This window comes from Oryza glaberrima, chromosome 12 (genome assembly GCF_000147395.1).
Source record: "Oryza glaberrima chromosome 12, OglaRS2, whole genome shotgun sequence".
Taxonomy (NCBI): domain Eukaryota; kingdom Viridiplantae; phylum Streptophyta; class Magnoliopsida; order Poales; family Poaceae; genus Oryza; species Oryza glaberrima.
Window position 1 is genome coordinate 9465934 of NC_068337.1, and position 18798 is coordinate 9484731.

General features: G+C 43.2%; 1 protein-coding gene across 1 annotated transcript; it reads right to left on the minus strand.

Annotated features, from left to right (window-relative positions):
- Positions 1-3069: 3069 nt before the first annotated feature.
- Positions 3070-11748, minus strand: LOC127757254 (oxysterol-binding protein-related protein 1D). Its single transcript, XM_052282738.1, has 8 exons — positions 11123-11748; positions 10395-10751; positions 9726-9810; positions 7423-7871; positions 6567-6722; positions 6128-6436; positions 4581-4925; positions 3070-3585 (listed from the first exon to the last, which is right to left on the minus strand). The coding sequence occupies exons 1-8, from the start codon at positions 11534-11536 to the stop codon at positions 3421-3423; spliced, it is 2280 nt and encodes a 759-aa protein (XP_052138698.1). The 5' UTR covers positions 11537-11748; the 3' UTR covers positions 3070-3420.
- Positions 11749-18798: the final 7050 nt, after the last annotated feature.

Consider the following 18798-nt stretch of genomic DNA (forward strand, 5'->3'; position numbering starts at 1 on the left):
TCCAGGCCAAAAAAGATAGAAATTTACAGATATAAAATCAAGGTTATATGACTTACTGCAATCTTACCTTACTGTCATCCTTATATTAGGATGGAATGATTATGCCTTGAATTTCGTTGCCTGGGCTGCTTTGCGCATACTTGCCACACATTTCCTCATGTCAAACATTAACATCCATCATTCTTAAGAAAAGTTTCTACAATATAATAAAAACAAGAATAATGTGAAACCGAAGTACTAAAAGGGATTTCACGATGTAGCCTAACTTAGCTAATACAACAATGATTAACCGGATGACATACATGATTATATGAATCAGTAGAGACCACTTCTAAGACTAATGAAGTATCAAGTTCAGTTATGTATTGGCCTTCGACGTTTCGACCGTGTATAATCGGTGTCCCACCACCATGGCAGCTTGCCCTTCTTGAATGCCCCGGCCTCTTCATGCAACCCAGCGGCATCTGCGTTGTTCCAATCAAAAGTTGATGCAAAAAATTTAAGAAAAGTTTCACCATAAATATATAGCGGCAAATCATTTGCTTCAAAAATGTAAACCACTTCAAAAAGGGAAAAAAGAGAGGGCTCATTCGGACCACAAGAATTCCATGTTAAAAATAAACCACATCGTGTAGAATTCCTACGAAATTCTTGGGAAATTCCTACACTCCAAAAAGCCCTAGACAAGAGCGAGAATGAGGAACAAGTCGGCTCACCTGCACTTGCTTGTAGAGAAGCAAGTGCAACAAACAAGGCAGCAACCACAAGGATCAAACATACAACTTGAGAAGCTCTCATGAGGCTCTTCTGCTGCACTTATTCCCCTGTGCTCTACTGAACCATGTTGGTTGAAGAAGATTGCAGGAGAAATGGGGACAACCAAAAGCATGGGTCTTTATACTTCCATGTTGTCTCATTCTTGGAGTTTGTGACTACGGGTAGATATGGTTGTCCTAACACCAAAATCTTGCCACAGACTGAAAAATGGTGACAGGATCTTTGCATAATTTCCAAAGCTGTCCCCGGTACGTTTTGTCGGCTACCCAACACGTTGGTCGTGTCATGGTTAATTTTGGTATCTATACTTTTATATAAAGTTGTCCACTAAGTCTAAAGTTTAACATGCAATCATGCCACATCATCATCTACTAGCAATAATTACATATGTATAGTCTCACGCAAGCATATAGCAACATCTGTAATATTTTAACAAATATATCTATCATTTTTATAATATTTAACATATACTTATCAATATGTTTCACCTTAAAGTGCGAATATCATTTTTCTTATAAGTACTGATAAACCCTAATGTTTCATTATTATTTTTCCTTTTTACTCCTAACTTGATTGCCAAAAAAAATATATTAAAAATTGCTTAGTAATTTTGCAGCAACGATAATTGAGCTGATTCTTTATAATATTGTTAAGAAAAAAAATTGATTCCTATAAATTTCCGACAAAATTATCGTGAAATTTCTGTGTTCAAATTAAGGACTCACTTCCAACTACTTTTGGTTTAGTAAAACCATTTAGTCATCAAATCAAGCGTGCTTTTCCCTGAAAATGGTGCATAGATCAAAGATCTTGTTCCTGTTGGTTGATGAAAGGCCTGCGCTGTAATTTATTTAGCAAAGAAATGTTTTTAAAAAGCAAAGCCCTAGCTACGGCGTGAATTAAGTAAACGAGCACCAAGGAAATCTGTCTGGTCTGAGCGGGAATCTCGAGGCCTGTTTTAGTGGTGAACCACATGATTAAGCTCTAAACTAGGCTTAATCATAGCCAAACACATGGGTTGCACAACGCTTACTGCTTACATTACTGGATTGCAGCTGCATTGCATTGTTACAGCAAAATTTGCAGTCTCGATGAGTCAAATCCACCGTAAGTTTCGGTGAACAACAGAACATTCATCCTTGCCACTCGCCAGTAAAAGGTTTACCGTAAGGTTCATTTTTTGTAAATTTGAGGCTTCATAGAAATGTTACGAGAATAGTAGGGATCAACTGGAGATTCAAATTATGAGCTCACGACTTAAATACTAATATTAATATCTACAATTACACACACAGGTAGAAATTTGTGATGTCTCTAAATTTTGTTCCTAGCGTTTCTTTGACAGAGCATGTTAGGAAAAGTACGGGTGCACGTCTTCTATGTAATTGAATAAGAAAAGAAATACTCTCTTCTTCTCAGATCATAAATACTTGACATTTATAATTAGAATTGGTCAAACATTTGAAATTTTTTACTAACAATACATTCTCATATTTAGTGAAAAGTACTACAATAATATCAGACTTATTAGAGTTTACTAACTCATCTCATATAAAATTTAAGTTTAAATCGAATCACCGTACTCTCTCCATCCCAAAATATAAAAATCTAGAATTGGATGGGGCATTTTATAGTACTAAGAATCTGAAAAATAAGAACATAGGTTGCTAGTCTAATATGATTCTAGGTTTTTATATTTTAAGATGAAGAGAGTAGTAGGGATCGTAGATCTTTCCCTCACATAGCATACGCAATTATCACTTCGCTGTTAAGATTCTCTTCTTCAGCTTTAGATGTGCCAAATCAACTTGTTCAAGTTTCAAACGAAACATTGGTGTTGGTATCTAAATTTGAGAAAGTCAATCAGCAGAAGTATGGCATGCCACGTAACGCATAGCAAACGAACTTTTAGCCCCAAAGTGCGGCGAAGTTTGATGACAAATCCAGCGCATAATGTGCTGACCAGAGTTCAGTATGATGTGTATTGCAAGTATGGCTATCAAGCTCCTAGGTTTGGCAATCAAACACCGGACATCTTGAAATTCTGCTGGAGCTGGACCAACTTGATCTAACGATGAACAGTTTAATTTCCATCAAGTTATTAGTGCTAATGCATACTAAATCCATACCGTTTACAGATAAATCAATTGTGGCATATACCAAATGGAGATCAGAAAGGAATGCGCACATCAATGGATCATGGTCTCTAGCATTTTAGAAATGCACATGGACAAATTAGTCCTCAACCTGCGGCTTTGTGCCGCTGATATGCCTGAATTGCGCTGGATAGAGTAGGAAACAACTAATATATTGCCTTGTACTTGAGGTTCTAGCAGGAAACAGCTCTCAAGTACTCGTGAGTTGAGAAAATTTAAATGTACAAGAGTAGCCTCAAAACCAGGACATCTTCTGGCCGACAATAAAATTATACTCAAACTTTGGATTAATCTAACCTACTTGGGGTCCGAATTCCTACTAACGTAATCTTGCCGTGTGTTTACCAGTACATCTCGGCTCTCTGAATCCAGTACATCGGCACACATATGGACATTGCTTCAATATATGTATATATAGAAGGTAACATACTTTTTTTTCTGTAAAGAAATGTGGGATTACACTACACAGGGAGAGGGGGTAGGTAAGCTATGACCACCCAGGTGAAGCGCTGCGCTGACCGAAGATGTCTGGAATCCCATCCCAGTTCCCCTTCTCCCTTGCTTCCCAGTAACCGCCAATGTAGCGGTAGCTGTCGTCGTCATCCTTGCTAAACCACCTGGGTTGCCATCCTTTCTCTTGTAACCTTCGGGCCTGCAAAATTGAACAGTTTCAGGTAAGAAGTGCCAGGGATCCCAGTAAACATGCCACCACCGAATGACCTTTGCAGCAGTAGGACATGCTACTACATGCCACCACGGAATGAATATCTGAAATTGAACTTTGCGTCGTATGCAGGAGTAGAAAAATCTCTGGTGTGTGTTTGGCCTCATATGAGTGAGATTTTCGGGTCTAGCGTGGCCACATTTTTTACTGCAAAACCTTGTGGTCCAATTATGCTGTGGAACCAGCGCAATCCCCCTACTTTTCCTAAAAATATAATAGTAGTAATAAACTGGCAAAGTGGCATAAAAACTAGATATAAGAGTAACTGAACTTGAAATGCCTTGCCAAGTTGTGTTGGGCAGTTTTCTCATTTGCACAAAATATCTGGTTAGCTTAAAATCTTTAACAGCAGCATTGTAGCAGTGTTCTCGCAGCTAGAGCATCCAAGGGATGCAAATCATTTTCAGATGGCATATACAAGAGAATATCCAATTTTGAATGTAAAATGAGGAAACATAGCAACTTCAGATGTAAAGTGAGAACTTTTATCATGAAAGAACCCTTGAATAGTTACACTAGCACGACCATAATTCAGATGAGAAAGCATCATTCACAGTCTGCCAGTTTCAGCTCCATATGGCATTTTCTAACTATGTATTTATATGACAAAAACAAATACTCCCTCCGTTTCACAATGTAAGACTTTCTAGCATTGCCCACATTCATATTGATGTTAATGAATCTAGACACACATATGTCTAGATTCATTAAAATCTATATGAATATGAACAATGTTAGAAAGTCTTACATTGTTAAACAGAGGAAGTAAATACTATGGAGACATGCTCATCATTACATAATGGATGAAAACTTTACTTCATAATTTATGCCTTTCACCTTTCATATGTCCAAGAAAATATGCCATGGCAAACAGAAGCAAAAAACATATAAACACAAATGAATCAAACCAAAGGTTGGAATACCTGTCGCTGCAGTTGTTCAAGCCTAAGTTTCTCTGCATTAGCCATCTCATATTCACCATTTTCAAGATGCCTTTGATCAGGCCTCAGACGAGAATCAGTAGGAGGCAACTTCTTCGCCAGGTTAGGTGTCAATTCATTTAGTGAAATTGCAAAAGGGGAAAGGTTGTATCGTGTTTGGTTCAGAGACTTGTCTCTCTCCCACAAAAGAACTGCTTCTGACATTGGGTCATACCCCTTGGGTTTTGCACTTGGATCCCCAAGAACATAATACATAGCTTCATCCCATTTTCCGATTAACATAGCAACTTTCTGCCCTGTTCTATTATCTTGCACAAATCCATGCACCTGCACGAGCAATTCAAACTATTTAATGTGGGAGGCTGGGAACAGTGTCCAATTAATATGTTTATAAAACCACAAAACAGACTACTAGATATTGATATGCCTACCTTTCAATTTGACCCAAGGTGTAAGAAACATTAAATACATAGTTTGCAATGGACCAAAATTCACAACAGTACAACTACCAACAGAAGCAAGACGTGATAGCTTGAAGGAGAAAGGGCTAGATGAACGATAATGGTTCATAGAGGACTTGGGAGGATGAAGAATAGACCAGAGAACTTTGCTCTGAAACTGGTAATACTACAGAAATACTAAGTATAAATAGATATCCACCTAAACCTAAACCATGGCTATACAAGCTAATCTAATGCCATTAAATGATTAATCAAGCTTATAGTTTGGCTAAAAGATTTGAACTGACTAGTGTTAGAGGCCCATGTGGCTAACCAGATAGCTGATACTGTGCACCTGCTGTTGCTAAGCTCCTTGGACTCTTCAAACATGACATAGTTCATATGCAAATCTATTCAAATTCATTGCGCCTCTTCAACAAAATCAGCACACACCAGCCAGTCAGCAACAATTCTCTTAACATTTATCCAGAAATAAAGGATAACATATAGGTCTCATAATTGGAGTTTGTACCATGTTTATAGAAGCACATGACATAGTTTATCATCAGTACTTTCAAATTATAAATTTATGTTTTCGCTAACATATAGTGTTATATTAATGGTAATAAATAGTTCACAAGATTATCTTGGCAAAAAAAAAAGTGTTACTTTTGGGGTGGTGGGAGTAGGCATCAAGTGCTTCTCTCCTGTGGATGGACATTACCATACATAATTTTTAGAAGCTTTCTTTTAGTTAAATTTAGAGCAAACAGTCAGATCTTTCCACACTGATTTATTTTTATTACACCGGTTTTCACTCCTATACTGCAGTTGCCACACATATGCCGAAAGTAAAAACAAGGGATGAATAATGGAATGGTTGAAATTTCAGTGGCATATGAGGAAGCTTCTCTATGGTTGAATTTTTTTCACAACTGAAGAGAATATTGTAAGACAATGACTTCTCCCCATTCTCCAATACAGTTAGCCGTCATGTTGAATATTGGATTGAATAGCTCGTATATCTGAGGTACTTTGATCAAAATTATATTGCAAATCTATCAACACAATGCACTAAAATATAAATACCTGGTGTGGGTTTCGATCAATTATTGACTGCTCTTTGAATTTAAGCTTGCAAGAGTAGTCGCCACTTCCTTTGATGCGCATTGTACCATAGTGGTCACAATAAATTTTGCCTATTATGATATTGTATATGGAAGTAGTTACTTTACTCCATTGAAACGTTTCCCCATCATCAAACTGGAGAGTTAGAACACCAATAGGATCAAGTTGAATTGATCGACCCCAGAACTTCCCTTTCAGATTTGAATCCCCCCAAAACTTCCAACCTCTTCCTTCACAGTGACATGCAACAACCATTGGGTGATGACTGACCTGAAAGACACGTTAACACACAATAAGAACATGTTTCTCAAAAAAATTGCACAACACTAAGAAAAGCATTCAGAATTAGGAAATAATTTAGTAAGGAATAATTCTCCATGCTCTCAAATAACTACACAACCTTTTCAGAGAAAAATCGAAGTCCTTTATCTGGATAATCAGCTTCATATGTTTCACCCAGTAAAGGATTGAACGGTTTGCATTGCCGACCTTCAGTTGAAGCATAGCCTGATACTGCAAATGCCGCAACATGAAGTGTCCTCATCAAGCTATCGCCCTGCATTATATTTTACAAGAGTTGTTTCATTACAAAACCACAAGGGGCAGTATCAAGGGGAAATTAACCTTCAGGCACAAGGCTAAAAGAACATTGTACAAAAAATGCTATAATGTAGGTAATATCCTAACCTGAAAGAAAAATATTACCTCCGCCCCAGAAAGAGTTCAACTTTCTACACAGATCTGAACAGGTACTTGTCCAGATTCGTGTGCAAAAGTGAACTCTTTTTGGGACGGAGGTAGTGGGTTAAATTCTTTACATTTTGCTGATCTATTTTTGTCAGATTAAAGAAAGGTGTCAAACATTAATGCCATGCAAATACTTAAGGATTCAGAAAACCTGATGTTATAGCCTCAAATAAGAATATTTCCTCCAAGACTGTGTTATGTTCAAGGTTCATGTCTACAATGATAACAGATATTTGAAGACTTTATATGAATGGTTCAATTAACACATAACAAAGAACAATAGAGTTGGATGCCTTGTGCCATACATATGAATGGCAGAGATGAATACAGCACCAAAAAATGATTTCAGACAACAATAAGCATATCAACCGCTTTTCTATGAACCAACATAAGTCTAAGAAAAAGTCTCATGTTGTCAATAGATAAAGAACACAGATGTAAGGATTTCATGTACTGAACAAGAACAACCAAACTTTACATAAATAGTTGGGATGGACTATCAACTATACCTGTTTTCCCCACTGTAGTGCATGGTCAACCAAGTAAGAGTACTCGAGATCTTCAAAACATTTTTGCAAAGAAGACAGTGGCTCATTGAAATAAACAGGCAGACAAACACCCGAGAGATCTTTTCCAATATTTTCTTTAATTATTGACCACAACCCTACTGGGTTTTCTTTTTCTTTTGGCTCAGGTAACTTATCTCGACGTTTAACAGAGGGATACTGAGTAGTTTTGACGACATTTGCAGCAGGGTCTATATGTTCTAATCCATTGCAACCATTTGTCAAAAGTTCTCTCCTTCGACATGAAGCACTTCGTAGAGACTCTGCAGACAAGAAGTCTCTTGTATCAAAGTACATCACTTCATCTTCATCAGTTTCAACATCTGCCACTTGACTTGCAGTATCTGGATCAGACTCGCTTGCACTTCCTCCTGATAAAACTGAATAAAAATCTGCCAATAAAGCAAGCAGGAAAATATCAGCTGGGAGTGTAGGAACCAATCAGGAAATTTTAGTACATTAAAGGCAAATGATGGTGCCTTAATCCTGCCAACCAACAGAAAATATTTTTTTTCCATGCTAACATTGACACATCCAGCAAGTAGCTAACAGTAGAAATAGACTATATCTAACACCATGTGAATGTACAACATAACAGCATGTCAATGTGCAAATGTGAATGTAGACTATCTCTAAAACCATGTGAAAATGCACTATGTAACAGCCCCAGCCATATTCATGCAACGAGCAATTCAAAATAATGGAAACAATATATGTTGGATACCATCAAATAACTCTGACAATGGTTGAACAGAATATCTAATCTACAGCAGCATATTTCCAACAACACGCATAAAAGCTAATAAGTCAAACTACCAATCAACACGCTAAAGTCTCACAGATTATTAAATAGATTAATGAGTCATATGAAACATCTAAAATAACAATATATTAAACTTGCAAATATTATATTTATTATTTTTCCTCCCATATCTAAAAACCTCAGTTCACAATTCAGAAAAAGTTCAATGAAATACTAAATGGGTATATGAAGTTATGAATATATCCACTTGTAATCACACAAAAAAAATAGTACTACCCATTTAAAGAAATTGCATCAAGTGTATAAATCTGCCTCACGCCTTGGCCTCAGATTAGAAAATGTAATGAGTAGTGTGACAGGGGTGGGCAACATCTGGGCAGGCTCCCTGCTGGTAGGTTCCATGGTGGAGAAGAAGATGAACAATAGACTAATGGGAAAAAGCAATGAAATACTAAATGGGTATATGAAGTTATGAATATATCCACTTGTAATCACACAAAAAAAAAAGTACTACCCATTTAAAGAAATTGCATCCATGCCTTGGCCTCAGATTAGAAAATGTAATGAGTAGTGTAACAGGGGTGGGCAACATCCGGGCAGGCTCCCTGCTGGTAGGTTCCATGTTGGAGAAGAAGAAGATGAACAATAGACTAATGGGAAAAGGCATAGGGACAAATAAGAAGACACTTAGGCCCTGTTTGATTCAGCTTAGGATTATTATAATCTAGATTATTAGGAGTAAGCTGAAACAAACAAGTAGATTATTATGCTAGATTATTATAATCTATAAGCCAGATTACTATAATCCAATAATCTCCTCTAGAGGAGCTTTTTCCAGATTATTGAGTGGCTAAAGACCCACTACCCTTAGATGCCTCTAATAATCCAGAGAAACAAACAACTCGTAACTTATTTTATGTCAGCTTATTATAATCCAGCTTAGAGTAATCTGATTTAATAATCTAGATTACAATAATCTTAAGCTGAAACAAACAGGGCCTTAGGCTAAGGGACAGAAAGAAAGGGCACACAAGGAGGGGGATAAACGTATGGGAGGAAGATTTAGATGCCCTGGTTATTCACTGCTTGTTGAACTGAGATAACAACTCTCAAGTCCCTAAGAAGATAATTAGGAATATTGTATGCAACCAGCATATAACAAATATATCTTGAATGCAACTAAGTAACAAATTGTGGAATAATCTTCCCCGCAAAAAAAAAAGTGGAATAATCTTGTAAATTGAATATTGCTTCCTAAGTACTGTTGCTACTTGCTACTGGAAGGATATGCTTATCTCTGAATTATTATTAACATATCCTTGTTGATAATTACCAAATAATATCCTTGTTGATAATTACCTTTTTTGCTAAGAAATACTCAAAATAGAAATAGGTGATTTGATTGAAAAAAAAATTCAAGTCAAAACAAAGTAAAAGAGCAACCAAAATCAGAAGCAAGATATGGGTTAATGAAATTACTAACCACTATATCTGCCATTAGCATATCCATGTGCTTCCCTCTCCTTAGTTTCATGCACAACAGTTCTCTCCAGCTCAACTTTCTCTGTCTGCACCCAGAAATGGACCATTTTGGTCCTTAAGATTATGGTCAAATTTATGCCATCTCACAAGAAAAACATTCAAGAACTAAGAACAAAACAAATGGCAGCTTGTGATAAGCTTACACACTAAGTGTGTTATGTAACTAAACCACACTATTGTCACAGCAAGCAATTGTTTCAGACTAAGCAAATGTTTTATTTTGCTGTAAATCAATGTTTGTCAATATAAATAAGTAACTTTGTTTACCACAATTAACTGGTTCTCATATGAATGCAAAGGACTGCAGACGAATTAATGGATATCCCATTTTTATCCACATGATTTTACATCGACAAATAGTCTGTAGCTTGATTTACAAAATGTTGATTGTACATAAAAAATGCCAAGCACAAAAGCTGCAGGCATATGTTATTGTCTGGCATTTAGAAACTAAGACAAACAATTATGATAGCCCACTTAGTATTTTTCACTGATTAAGGGAATAAGATGTATCATGTCTATTGCAGAAATTTCGAGAACACATGAACAGATTACTAGATTTATCCTAAAAAACATTAACAAGTAATGAAAACAAGAAACGGAAAGCTACCTCTAGTTGTCGGAGCCGATCTATCAAAATAGAATACTGCTGCTGCTGTGACTTCATCTGGTTGTGCAGTTCCAAAAGCTCAGTCATCATAATAGACTCACATTCCTTGACCACTGTTTCATTCAGCCCCTCCTGCAGCAGCCGCACCCTCAGCTTCTCCGTGGACAACAAAACATCAGACATGGGACTAAAATCATTGCTCGTTAGTGAACGTGGGAAGCGATCCTTTGCCGCTTGCAGAGCCTGTATCCAGGCATTCCTATCTTCCTCAGTTTCACACCTCAAGTGTAACGTCTTTGTTCCACTGAATATATACAACCTCTTATCATCCGACTTGCTTGCACGGATTGACGAAACCTGAACACCAGAGCAGGAAATTCCTTAGCAATGCTGGTCTTGTCCCTCTAGAATTCTGCCACATCATTTGGATAATTCCGTAGCAATGGTCAATTTCAGTATTAAACTATATTGTCTGCAACAACGCGAAGCATATCTATGACCAGGCCTCCCTCACATCACATCTCATCAATCGAAAAGGTGAAACAAATAACAAACAATAATAATAAGATCCCCATTTTTTAAACCTAAACACATCTACCCCACTTCGAATACAATACTCTCCACCCAATCATTACCCGAGCAATGCCGCTCCAAAAATCTCACTTCCCCAAGCCGCAACCGCGCTTACGAACAAACCCAATCCAATGGGAAGCCAAACTGGACCATACCTTGAGGTGTATCTCCCCGAACGGCTTCCATTGCTTCCCCGCCGCCGCGGCCTCCTCCCGCGCCCGCCGCAGCGCGCCACCCTCCCCGATCACCCTCGCCGCCACCGCCGGCGACGCCGCGGAATCCCCGCCCCCTCCAACCCGGAGCTTGTAGTAGGACAGCACCCCGCCCTCGAGCACGAACCACCTCAGCCGCCACCCCTTCCCGTAGTTCACCCACTTGTGCAGCACCCCCGCAACCGCCGCCTGCGCCGCATCCAGCACCACCTGCGCAGCCACCGCCGCCCCCGCCGCCGCTGGCGGAGTGGGCGACGTCGGCGCCGCGGCCGCCGCCGCGAGGATGCGCGGCGGCTGGTGGTGGTGCTCGACGGCGCTGTCGAGCGAGACCGGCGCGATGCAGCAGAGCGGGTTCATCGACGAAACCCCCCACCACCACCCTCCGCCCCCGGATCGGAGCCTCTCAGAAGAATGCCGCGCCGCCTCCACCGCCGCCGCCGCCGCCGGTGGCTAGGGTTTGCGAGGCCATGGAGATCGCCGCGGCGGAGGAGGCCGTACCGTGGCTTGGGTGTGACGGAGTAATGAGGGCGAAGTGGCGTTTTGATGGCGATTAATAATAGCGACGGCAGCAGCAGCAGTGACAGAAGCAGCGGAAGCCACAAAGCTAGTACTACTAGCCTACTACTAGTAGGGGGATGGGTCTTGGTGGGGGAATAATTTTGGTGGATGCGGACGAATCCTTCACTGACATGTGGGGTCCGGGGTGAGCCATGGCCCACGTGTCGGCGTGGTTAACGTGCGTAGCGGGTGGTGTGGTGGTGGCGGTGGATGGCGACCGTTGGGTACTGGCGCGTGGGCCAGGGCGGGTGGGGGGATGGGCCCACTCGTCGGTGAGAACGAGCCGTTTTTGTTTTTGTACGCTTTTGTTTTGGAGGAGATCCATTAACGTCGCTGTGCAGCGCAGAGAGACGCAGACAGCAGCTGCAGCAGCGCGGGGCCCCACCAGGAAAGCGCCCGCCACGCTACGATACACACCTACCTCACTGACCGGTGGGCCCACTTAGCTCCCGGACCCACCGGTCATGGACGAGGACGTTACGGCGTCCGGTGGGAGTACGCTCGGTAGCGCGTCGAGGGGGCGCGAGGCGGAGACGGATCGGGTGCGGGCGACGCACCGTGTGTCTGGAGTTCGTGTAGGCTTAGATGGACACGTGGCGGAGTGTGAGTGGTGGAGGAGGCGGGATGGGTTGGTCGGGTTGGGCGCATGAGGGTGCTGCAGCGGAGGCACGTGGACGGGAGGGTGCGTCGGTGGATGGCGAGACAGAGGGGTGGTGGGGCCCGATCGAGCTGTGGTGGTGGTGGCCCGATGATGGACGGTGGGGATGGATAGATCGGACTCGTGCCGGCGGCTGCGGCCGTCAGGTGGCCAAGTGGGCGAGGGGGCTTCCTGCTCGGCATGGAAGTAACGCCGCTTTCGATTTCCGCGGCTCAATGACATTCGTCATCAGTAATGAAATACTCCCTCCGTCGTTGCAATATTTGACGCAATTAATTTTTTTAAAATATATTTAACGTTCGTCTAATTTAAAAATTTTAAGTAATTATTAATTTTTTTCTTATTTGATTCATTGTTAAATATGCTATTACTACTTAAGTTTTTTAATAAAACGAACGGTCAAACAAGTTTAAGTAATATCTACATGAATAATATTCCTTTTTTTCCCACATGTAAAATCTGAAAAGAACACTCCTCGGCCCTAATATGACTAATATTTTAAGAAATTTGATACATTTTGCAATTATCTTAAATATATGTAATCTTTCTCAAGAATTAGGTTGCGTGGAGTACCAAACTCCACCTCCCCATACAAAAAATGCGGTGGTTTATTAGTATATAACTAATTAATTATTAGCTAAAAATAACTTTAAATGGATTAATATAATTTTTAAAACAACTTTCATATAGATTTTTTTTAAAAAAAAAGATATCTCTTTTAGCAGTTTGAAAAGCTTGCACAAAATGAGAGAGGTGAGTTGAGAAAGAGAAGAAAAGAACTCAGCCTTACGGTGTACCTACCAATGTTGGCATTCGTAGATATTTGACTGAATATCTATATATTTTGTTTTTAAAAAAAACATCTATTTATTTGGGCCTTGTGTGATCTTTGGCACCCATGGAAGAATGTAGGCATGGTATGTTCGTCCAATAATGTATGGATAGTGGATATACCATTAATTATAAAAGAAGTGCATCTCTTTTTACTTTTTACTTGATAAGATATCAAATCACCATACAAACAAAATAAGTGTTTGGACTTGTTCAAATTATAGCTAAAATAAATCTTACCAAATTTTATTTTGGTAGTGCCAAAATTTTGACAAGTTGGCAATATAGCCAAAATTTTGACATGATTTCTTATGTATTTACCAAAGTTTGGTAAAAAAACCTAAACGTATACACTTTTTTGGCAACTTTAAAAAAAATAATATGGTTGAAAATGGTATCAATCTGAACAGCCCCTTTTATCATTATAGATCATCGCCGAACTGCTAGTGAATTGGAGTACAGTTTTTGTTGTTGTTTATTTAGGGAAAAAGTACACCCAAGGTCCTTCAACTTATCATTGAGTTACAAAATCGTCCCCCAACCACAAAACCAGATATATAACATCCCTCAACATACAAAACCGTTCACTTTAAGTCCTTTGGTGGTTTTTGACCCGGTTTTGTCCTACGTGGCAGCTGAGTCAGCGTGGAACCCACGTGAGCCCCATATGTCAGCAACCCATGTCATCACCTCTCTCTCTTTCCTCTCCCTCTCTCTCTCTCTCTCACTTTTCTCCTCTCGGAAGGCCGGCCGGCGGGTGGGGAGGTCGCCAGGGTGAGGCGGGAGAGGAGGTCCGACGATCGCCGACCGGCCACGCGGCGGCGGCGACACGGGAGAAGGGGAGGGCGGCAGCAGCGGTGCCTGCCGGTACGAATCCCATCGCCGCGCCGCCATGTCCTCCAGCGGGCCGCACTTCTTACGCGTCGGCACCATCGCGCACACCGGCCTAACCACCACCAGGTCTCCGCCGGGCTCGGACGCGGAGGGCGGCGCCCACGCGCGTGGAGCTGGGCCCGGCGTCTCCTTGCCGGAGGAGGCGAAGTGAACCGCGGCCACCCGCCCACGGCGAAGAGGAGCTTGCTCTGCCGCGCGTGCCCCATCCCCAGCGCCTCGAACGTCGTGGGCGCGCGCCCGCCGCCGCCGCCGTCGACCGCGACGAGCGCCTTGACGCGGGCGATGGACTCGGGCGTGAACCAGAACGACCTGTGCAGGAGCGGCTCGGCGCCGTCCTGCGTCGGCGAGCCGCCGTTATCGCCGCCGTCGATCTGCCGAACTCGTGGTGCGGGAAAGCGACCTGCGGAGAGCGGCACACCCCTCGCACGAGTTGACGAACTGTATGGCGCCGACGCCGTCGAACATGCAGTGGTTGATGGCGAGACCCAGCACGAACCCGCCGCACTTGAACTTAGTCAAGTGATCCATCGCCATCAACAAGAACTCGTAGATGATTATGAGCAACAAACACAATGATTAAATGGATAATTGCATGCATGAGAGTTCATGTACGTGCCTGAGCTGCGAGAAGGGGCATCTCGACTTCTCGAGGACGTTCTTGGCGCCGGGGACGTTGTACACGAGCTCGCCGAGGACAGAGGGGTCGGGGCGTCGGTGAGTGTCAGGCGCGCAGTGGAGCGGAGCGGCAGCGGGCACGTATGCGCAGCGGGTGAGCGCTGCAGCGAGCGGGCGGTCGGCGGAGCGAAGCGCCGACGGCGGTACGCAAGCACGCGGTCGGCGGAGCAGAGCGGCAGCGGCGGGCGAGCAGCGGCCGCGAGCCAGCCGCCGGGCCTTCTCCTCTCCCTCATCGCCCTGCCGACCTCCTCTCGACCCCCAGATCGACGGCGGCGAGATGCGGAGGGAGGCCGCCGACGCGCTCTGCGAGGTGCTGCACGACGACGAGAAGTGCGTCCGCGTCATCGTGTCCGACGTCGCCGACGGCGTCGGCGTCCTCGCTAGCCTCGACATCTCGGCTCGTCGCTGCCGGCTTCCTCGACCGCGTCCTCGTCTTCCTCCCAACGGCGACGTCACGCTGCAGCACTGCTCCCTGAAGGCGGCGCACCGGCTGTGCCACGTCTCGGAGGACACCAAGAAGGCCATGGGCAACGCCGGGTTCATGCCGGAGCTTGTGAACATCCTCCACGCCGTGGAAAGAGGCGGTCGCCGCACGCCTCCCACTTTCCCTCGACCTCCGCCGTTCTTCTCCCCAGCCTGCTCGACACCGCGGCACTCGGTCCTTCTCGGTCAGGGCCTACCGCGTGGCCGTCGCCTCGCCCTGGTCCACCGTCGGCGCCGCAAGGGGAAGAGATAGAGGGCTGACGTGGCTAGCTGACATGTGGGGCCCACGTGGAGTCCACGCTGACTCAGCCGCCACGTCGGATAAAACCGGGTTGAAAACCACTAAAGGATCTGTTGTGACCGGTTTTGTATAGTTAAGGGACCCTGCATATCTGGTTTTACGGTTCGAGAACGTATCTCGCTGACAGGTTGAGGGACCTTCGGTGCACTTTTTCCTTTATTTAGTATGGCATCCTAAGCCAGGCCCTGTTACCAACCCTGTACAGGGACGGGCCAGGAGCAGAAAACACAGGAGGCTCAACTCTCGTTACATTGGGTCGGAAAGAGCTGGGTAAGCTCAACCACCTGTGTTAGATGTGGAGTATAAAAAGGAACAAGTTCATTTTGGGTCCCTTAACTTGACACCGAATCCAATTTTAGTCCTTGAACCGAAAAGCCAGAGACACAACAGGTTCCTCAACTTAGGGTATGCTTAGTTTACACCAAAATTAGAAGTTTGATTGAAATTGGAACGATATGATGGAAAAGTTGAAAGTTTGTGTGTATGAAAGTTTTGATGTGATAGAAAAGTTGGAAGTTTGAAGAAAAAGTTGGGAACTAAACCAGGCCTTACAAAACAAGTGCAATATAGGCCCAAGGCAGTTTGGACAACGGTTTCAGCTGACGTGACGTTTATGTGGCTAATTTGACTCGAGCTTAATCTAACGTGACACATGAAGCAAAATTTAACAATTAAAAAATTAAAACAAAATATGTGGGCCCATATATCAATGAAACATTAAGATTAAAAAATAGTGGAAACCGCATGTCAGTGGGCCCACTTACTCCACCTCATCCTCCCTCCTCTTTATCTCCTCCCCTTCTCCTACTCCCCTCTTCCCCTCCTTCCCCATATTTGGTCGGAATGGTTGGGAGGACGGCGAGGAGGGCTAGGGCAGGGAGGGAGGACCCTCCCTCTCCGAACGCGCTCACCGGCACCCTCACCTTGCTTGCCGACCTCCCCGCCTCCTCCCTCTCCGCTCGCATGTCACCGTGCCCGGCGGGACACGCTCTCCAGCGGATCTAACCCTAGCTATAGCAATGACATGGGAGGTTGCTACGGCGGAGGGGAAGAGGGGTCATGTTGCTTGACACCTGCAACGCCATCACTGCCGAAGACGACAATGGCGACGGATTTGAGGAGGACGCGCACCTCACCATCACGGCCCCCACCCCCATCCTAGCATCGCTCTGCCGGAAAGAGGGGGGGCTCATTGGGCTAGGGTGGAGGAAGCATGGCGACGCCGGTGGTGATGGCGGTGGGTGGGCGGAGCGGGTGGCAAGGCGGAGCAGAGGGACGGCAGCGAGAAAGCTCATCACCCTCTCCTCCTCCTACTCCACGCCCACGCATCCTCGTCGTCGGAGTCAAAGAAGGGGAAGGGCTCCAGGGAGAGGCAGGGCGGAGAGGCCGGCAGGGAGATGGGTGGTGCTTACTGACCAGTCCACCTCGTCAGCGCTCCACGCGTGGCTCCAACAGGCAGCACCCGCGGCACAGGCGAGGGGCGAGGAGGTGGAGGACGATGACAACAACGCGGATGAGGCTAAGTCGGGGTTCGTCGACCCACGCGCCAGCCTCACCGGAGTCCTCGCCTCTTCCTGCCCCGCTCACTGGCCTCCCCACAGACTTCAGGTCATCGGTGGAGTCGCAGATAGATAAAAGGTTGGGAGATGAGGTGCGGCGAAGTCAAGGATAGAGAAGAGGTTGGGAGGATGATGTGCTGCGAAGTCGTGGTTAGAGATGGGCCCTGCATATTCTTTAATTATTTAGTTTTCAATTTTGCTCTTTTTATTTTTTTGGGATGAAACTGCCATGTAAGCGCCACGTTAATGTCACGTAGGATGAAGACCTAGTCAAAAGATCCATGTAGACGCCACATTAGCCAAAACCGGGGTCAAATACTGGTTTTGTAAGTTGGAGGATGCATTGTATCTAGTTTTTCGGTTCAGGGACAAAAATCAAACTAGGCGACAAAAATGAGAGACCTAAAGTGAACTTATTCCGTATAAAAATGTACCAGCCTAGATTGAAGGGGTATCAAAATCTGTATAAGGCCCAATATAAGTATCTCAAGATAAGCCGGGAAAAAAATTAATTTATAGGTAAAGCTTTTATACTCTTTCCGTCCCAATATAAGTGTAACTTAGTATGGATGGGACATATGTCTATTCAGATTTATAGTCCTTATGTCTCATCTGTACTAGGTTGAATTTATATTGGGTCGGAGGGAATATACGTGTTCTTAGTGACTTGAAAGCTAATGCTGAAAAAGAAATTGCGTCAAAAATATCTTAAAATCAATTTGAAAATTAAACTCGAAAAATACAAATTTTGGCTTATTAGAGCACCTCTATTTTCCAATTCAATCTTCCCTTTCCTTATGCAAAGTTTAGGCATGTTTGGCAAAACTCCAACTCCACCTCTCCTAGAGTTGGATCCCAGCCAAATAGTTTCAGCTCTACCTAAATTTAGAAGTTAGAGCTCTACCACAACATGCCCTCTATCTCCTTTCCCCTCAATTGTTCGATGCTAGTTCTCCAAAGCATAATGTAACGGGCCCACAATGTTTTTGATAGCTAAAAGTGTCTTATCCACTATTCTTGTATGGAGAGGAAGAACAAATGTGTTATTTTAATTCCCCGCAAAAAAAAGTGTTATTTTAATTACAATTACCCATCCAATCAACTTTATTTGATGATGGGAGAACAGGTTTAAAGTCAAATATGTTTTATCAGAGGGAGTACTATCTTAAATTTAGTTTTGCTCTTTGGTCCCAATTTATTTCAACTTGACTAATTACCTTTGAAGCGTGCAGTTTGTTTTTATGGCGGACTATGACCAATCAAGAACAATAATTACCCAAGAACATAACTCATTTCTTTAAACGAAAGCATTTTGGTTAGATTTTATCAATAGAGTACAAGAATTTGTTGGTAAACATATAAATTTTGACTTTGTCCCGATGCTAAAATAGTATAGATATTGCCATTAGTCTCGATTTCAGTCTTGTGGGATGAAAATGTCCAGGATATAATCCGGTTGGATAAGAAAATGGTATTTACATTTCACTTGGATTATTGTAAACATAATATTTCAACATCATACAATTTGTATGCATGAATCAGTCCCCTGTCCTGTTAATTTCATATATACCAAAAAATCAAGCTAGATCTTGAGATACTACGTGCATGTATTAAACACCTCCCCTACATGTCAATTTTGTTAGGAATATTGTAAAAACTT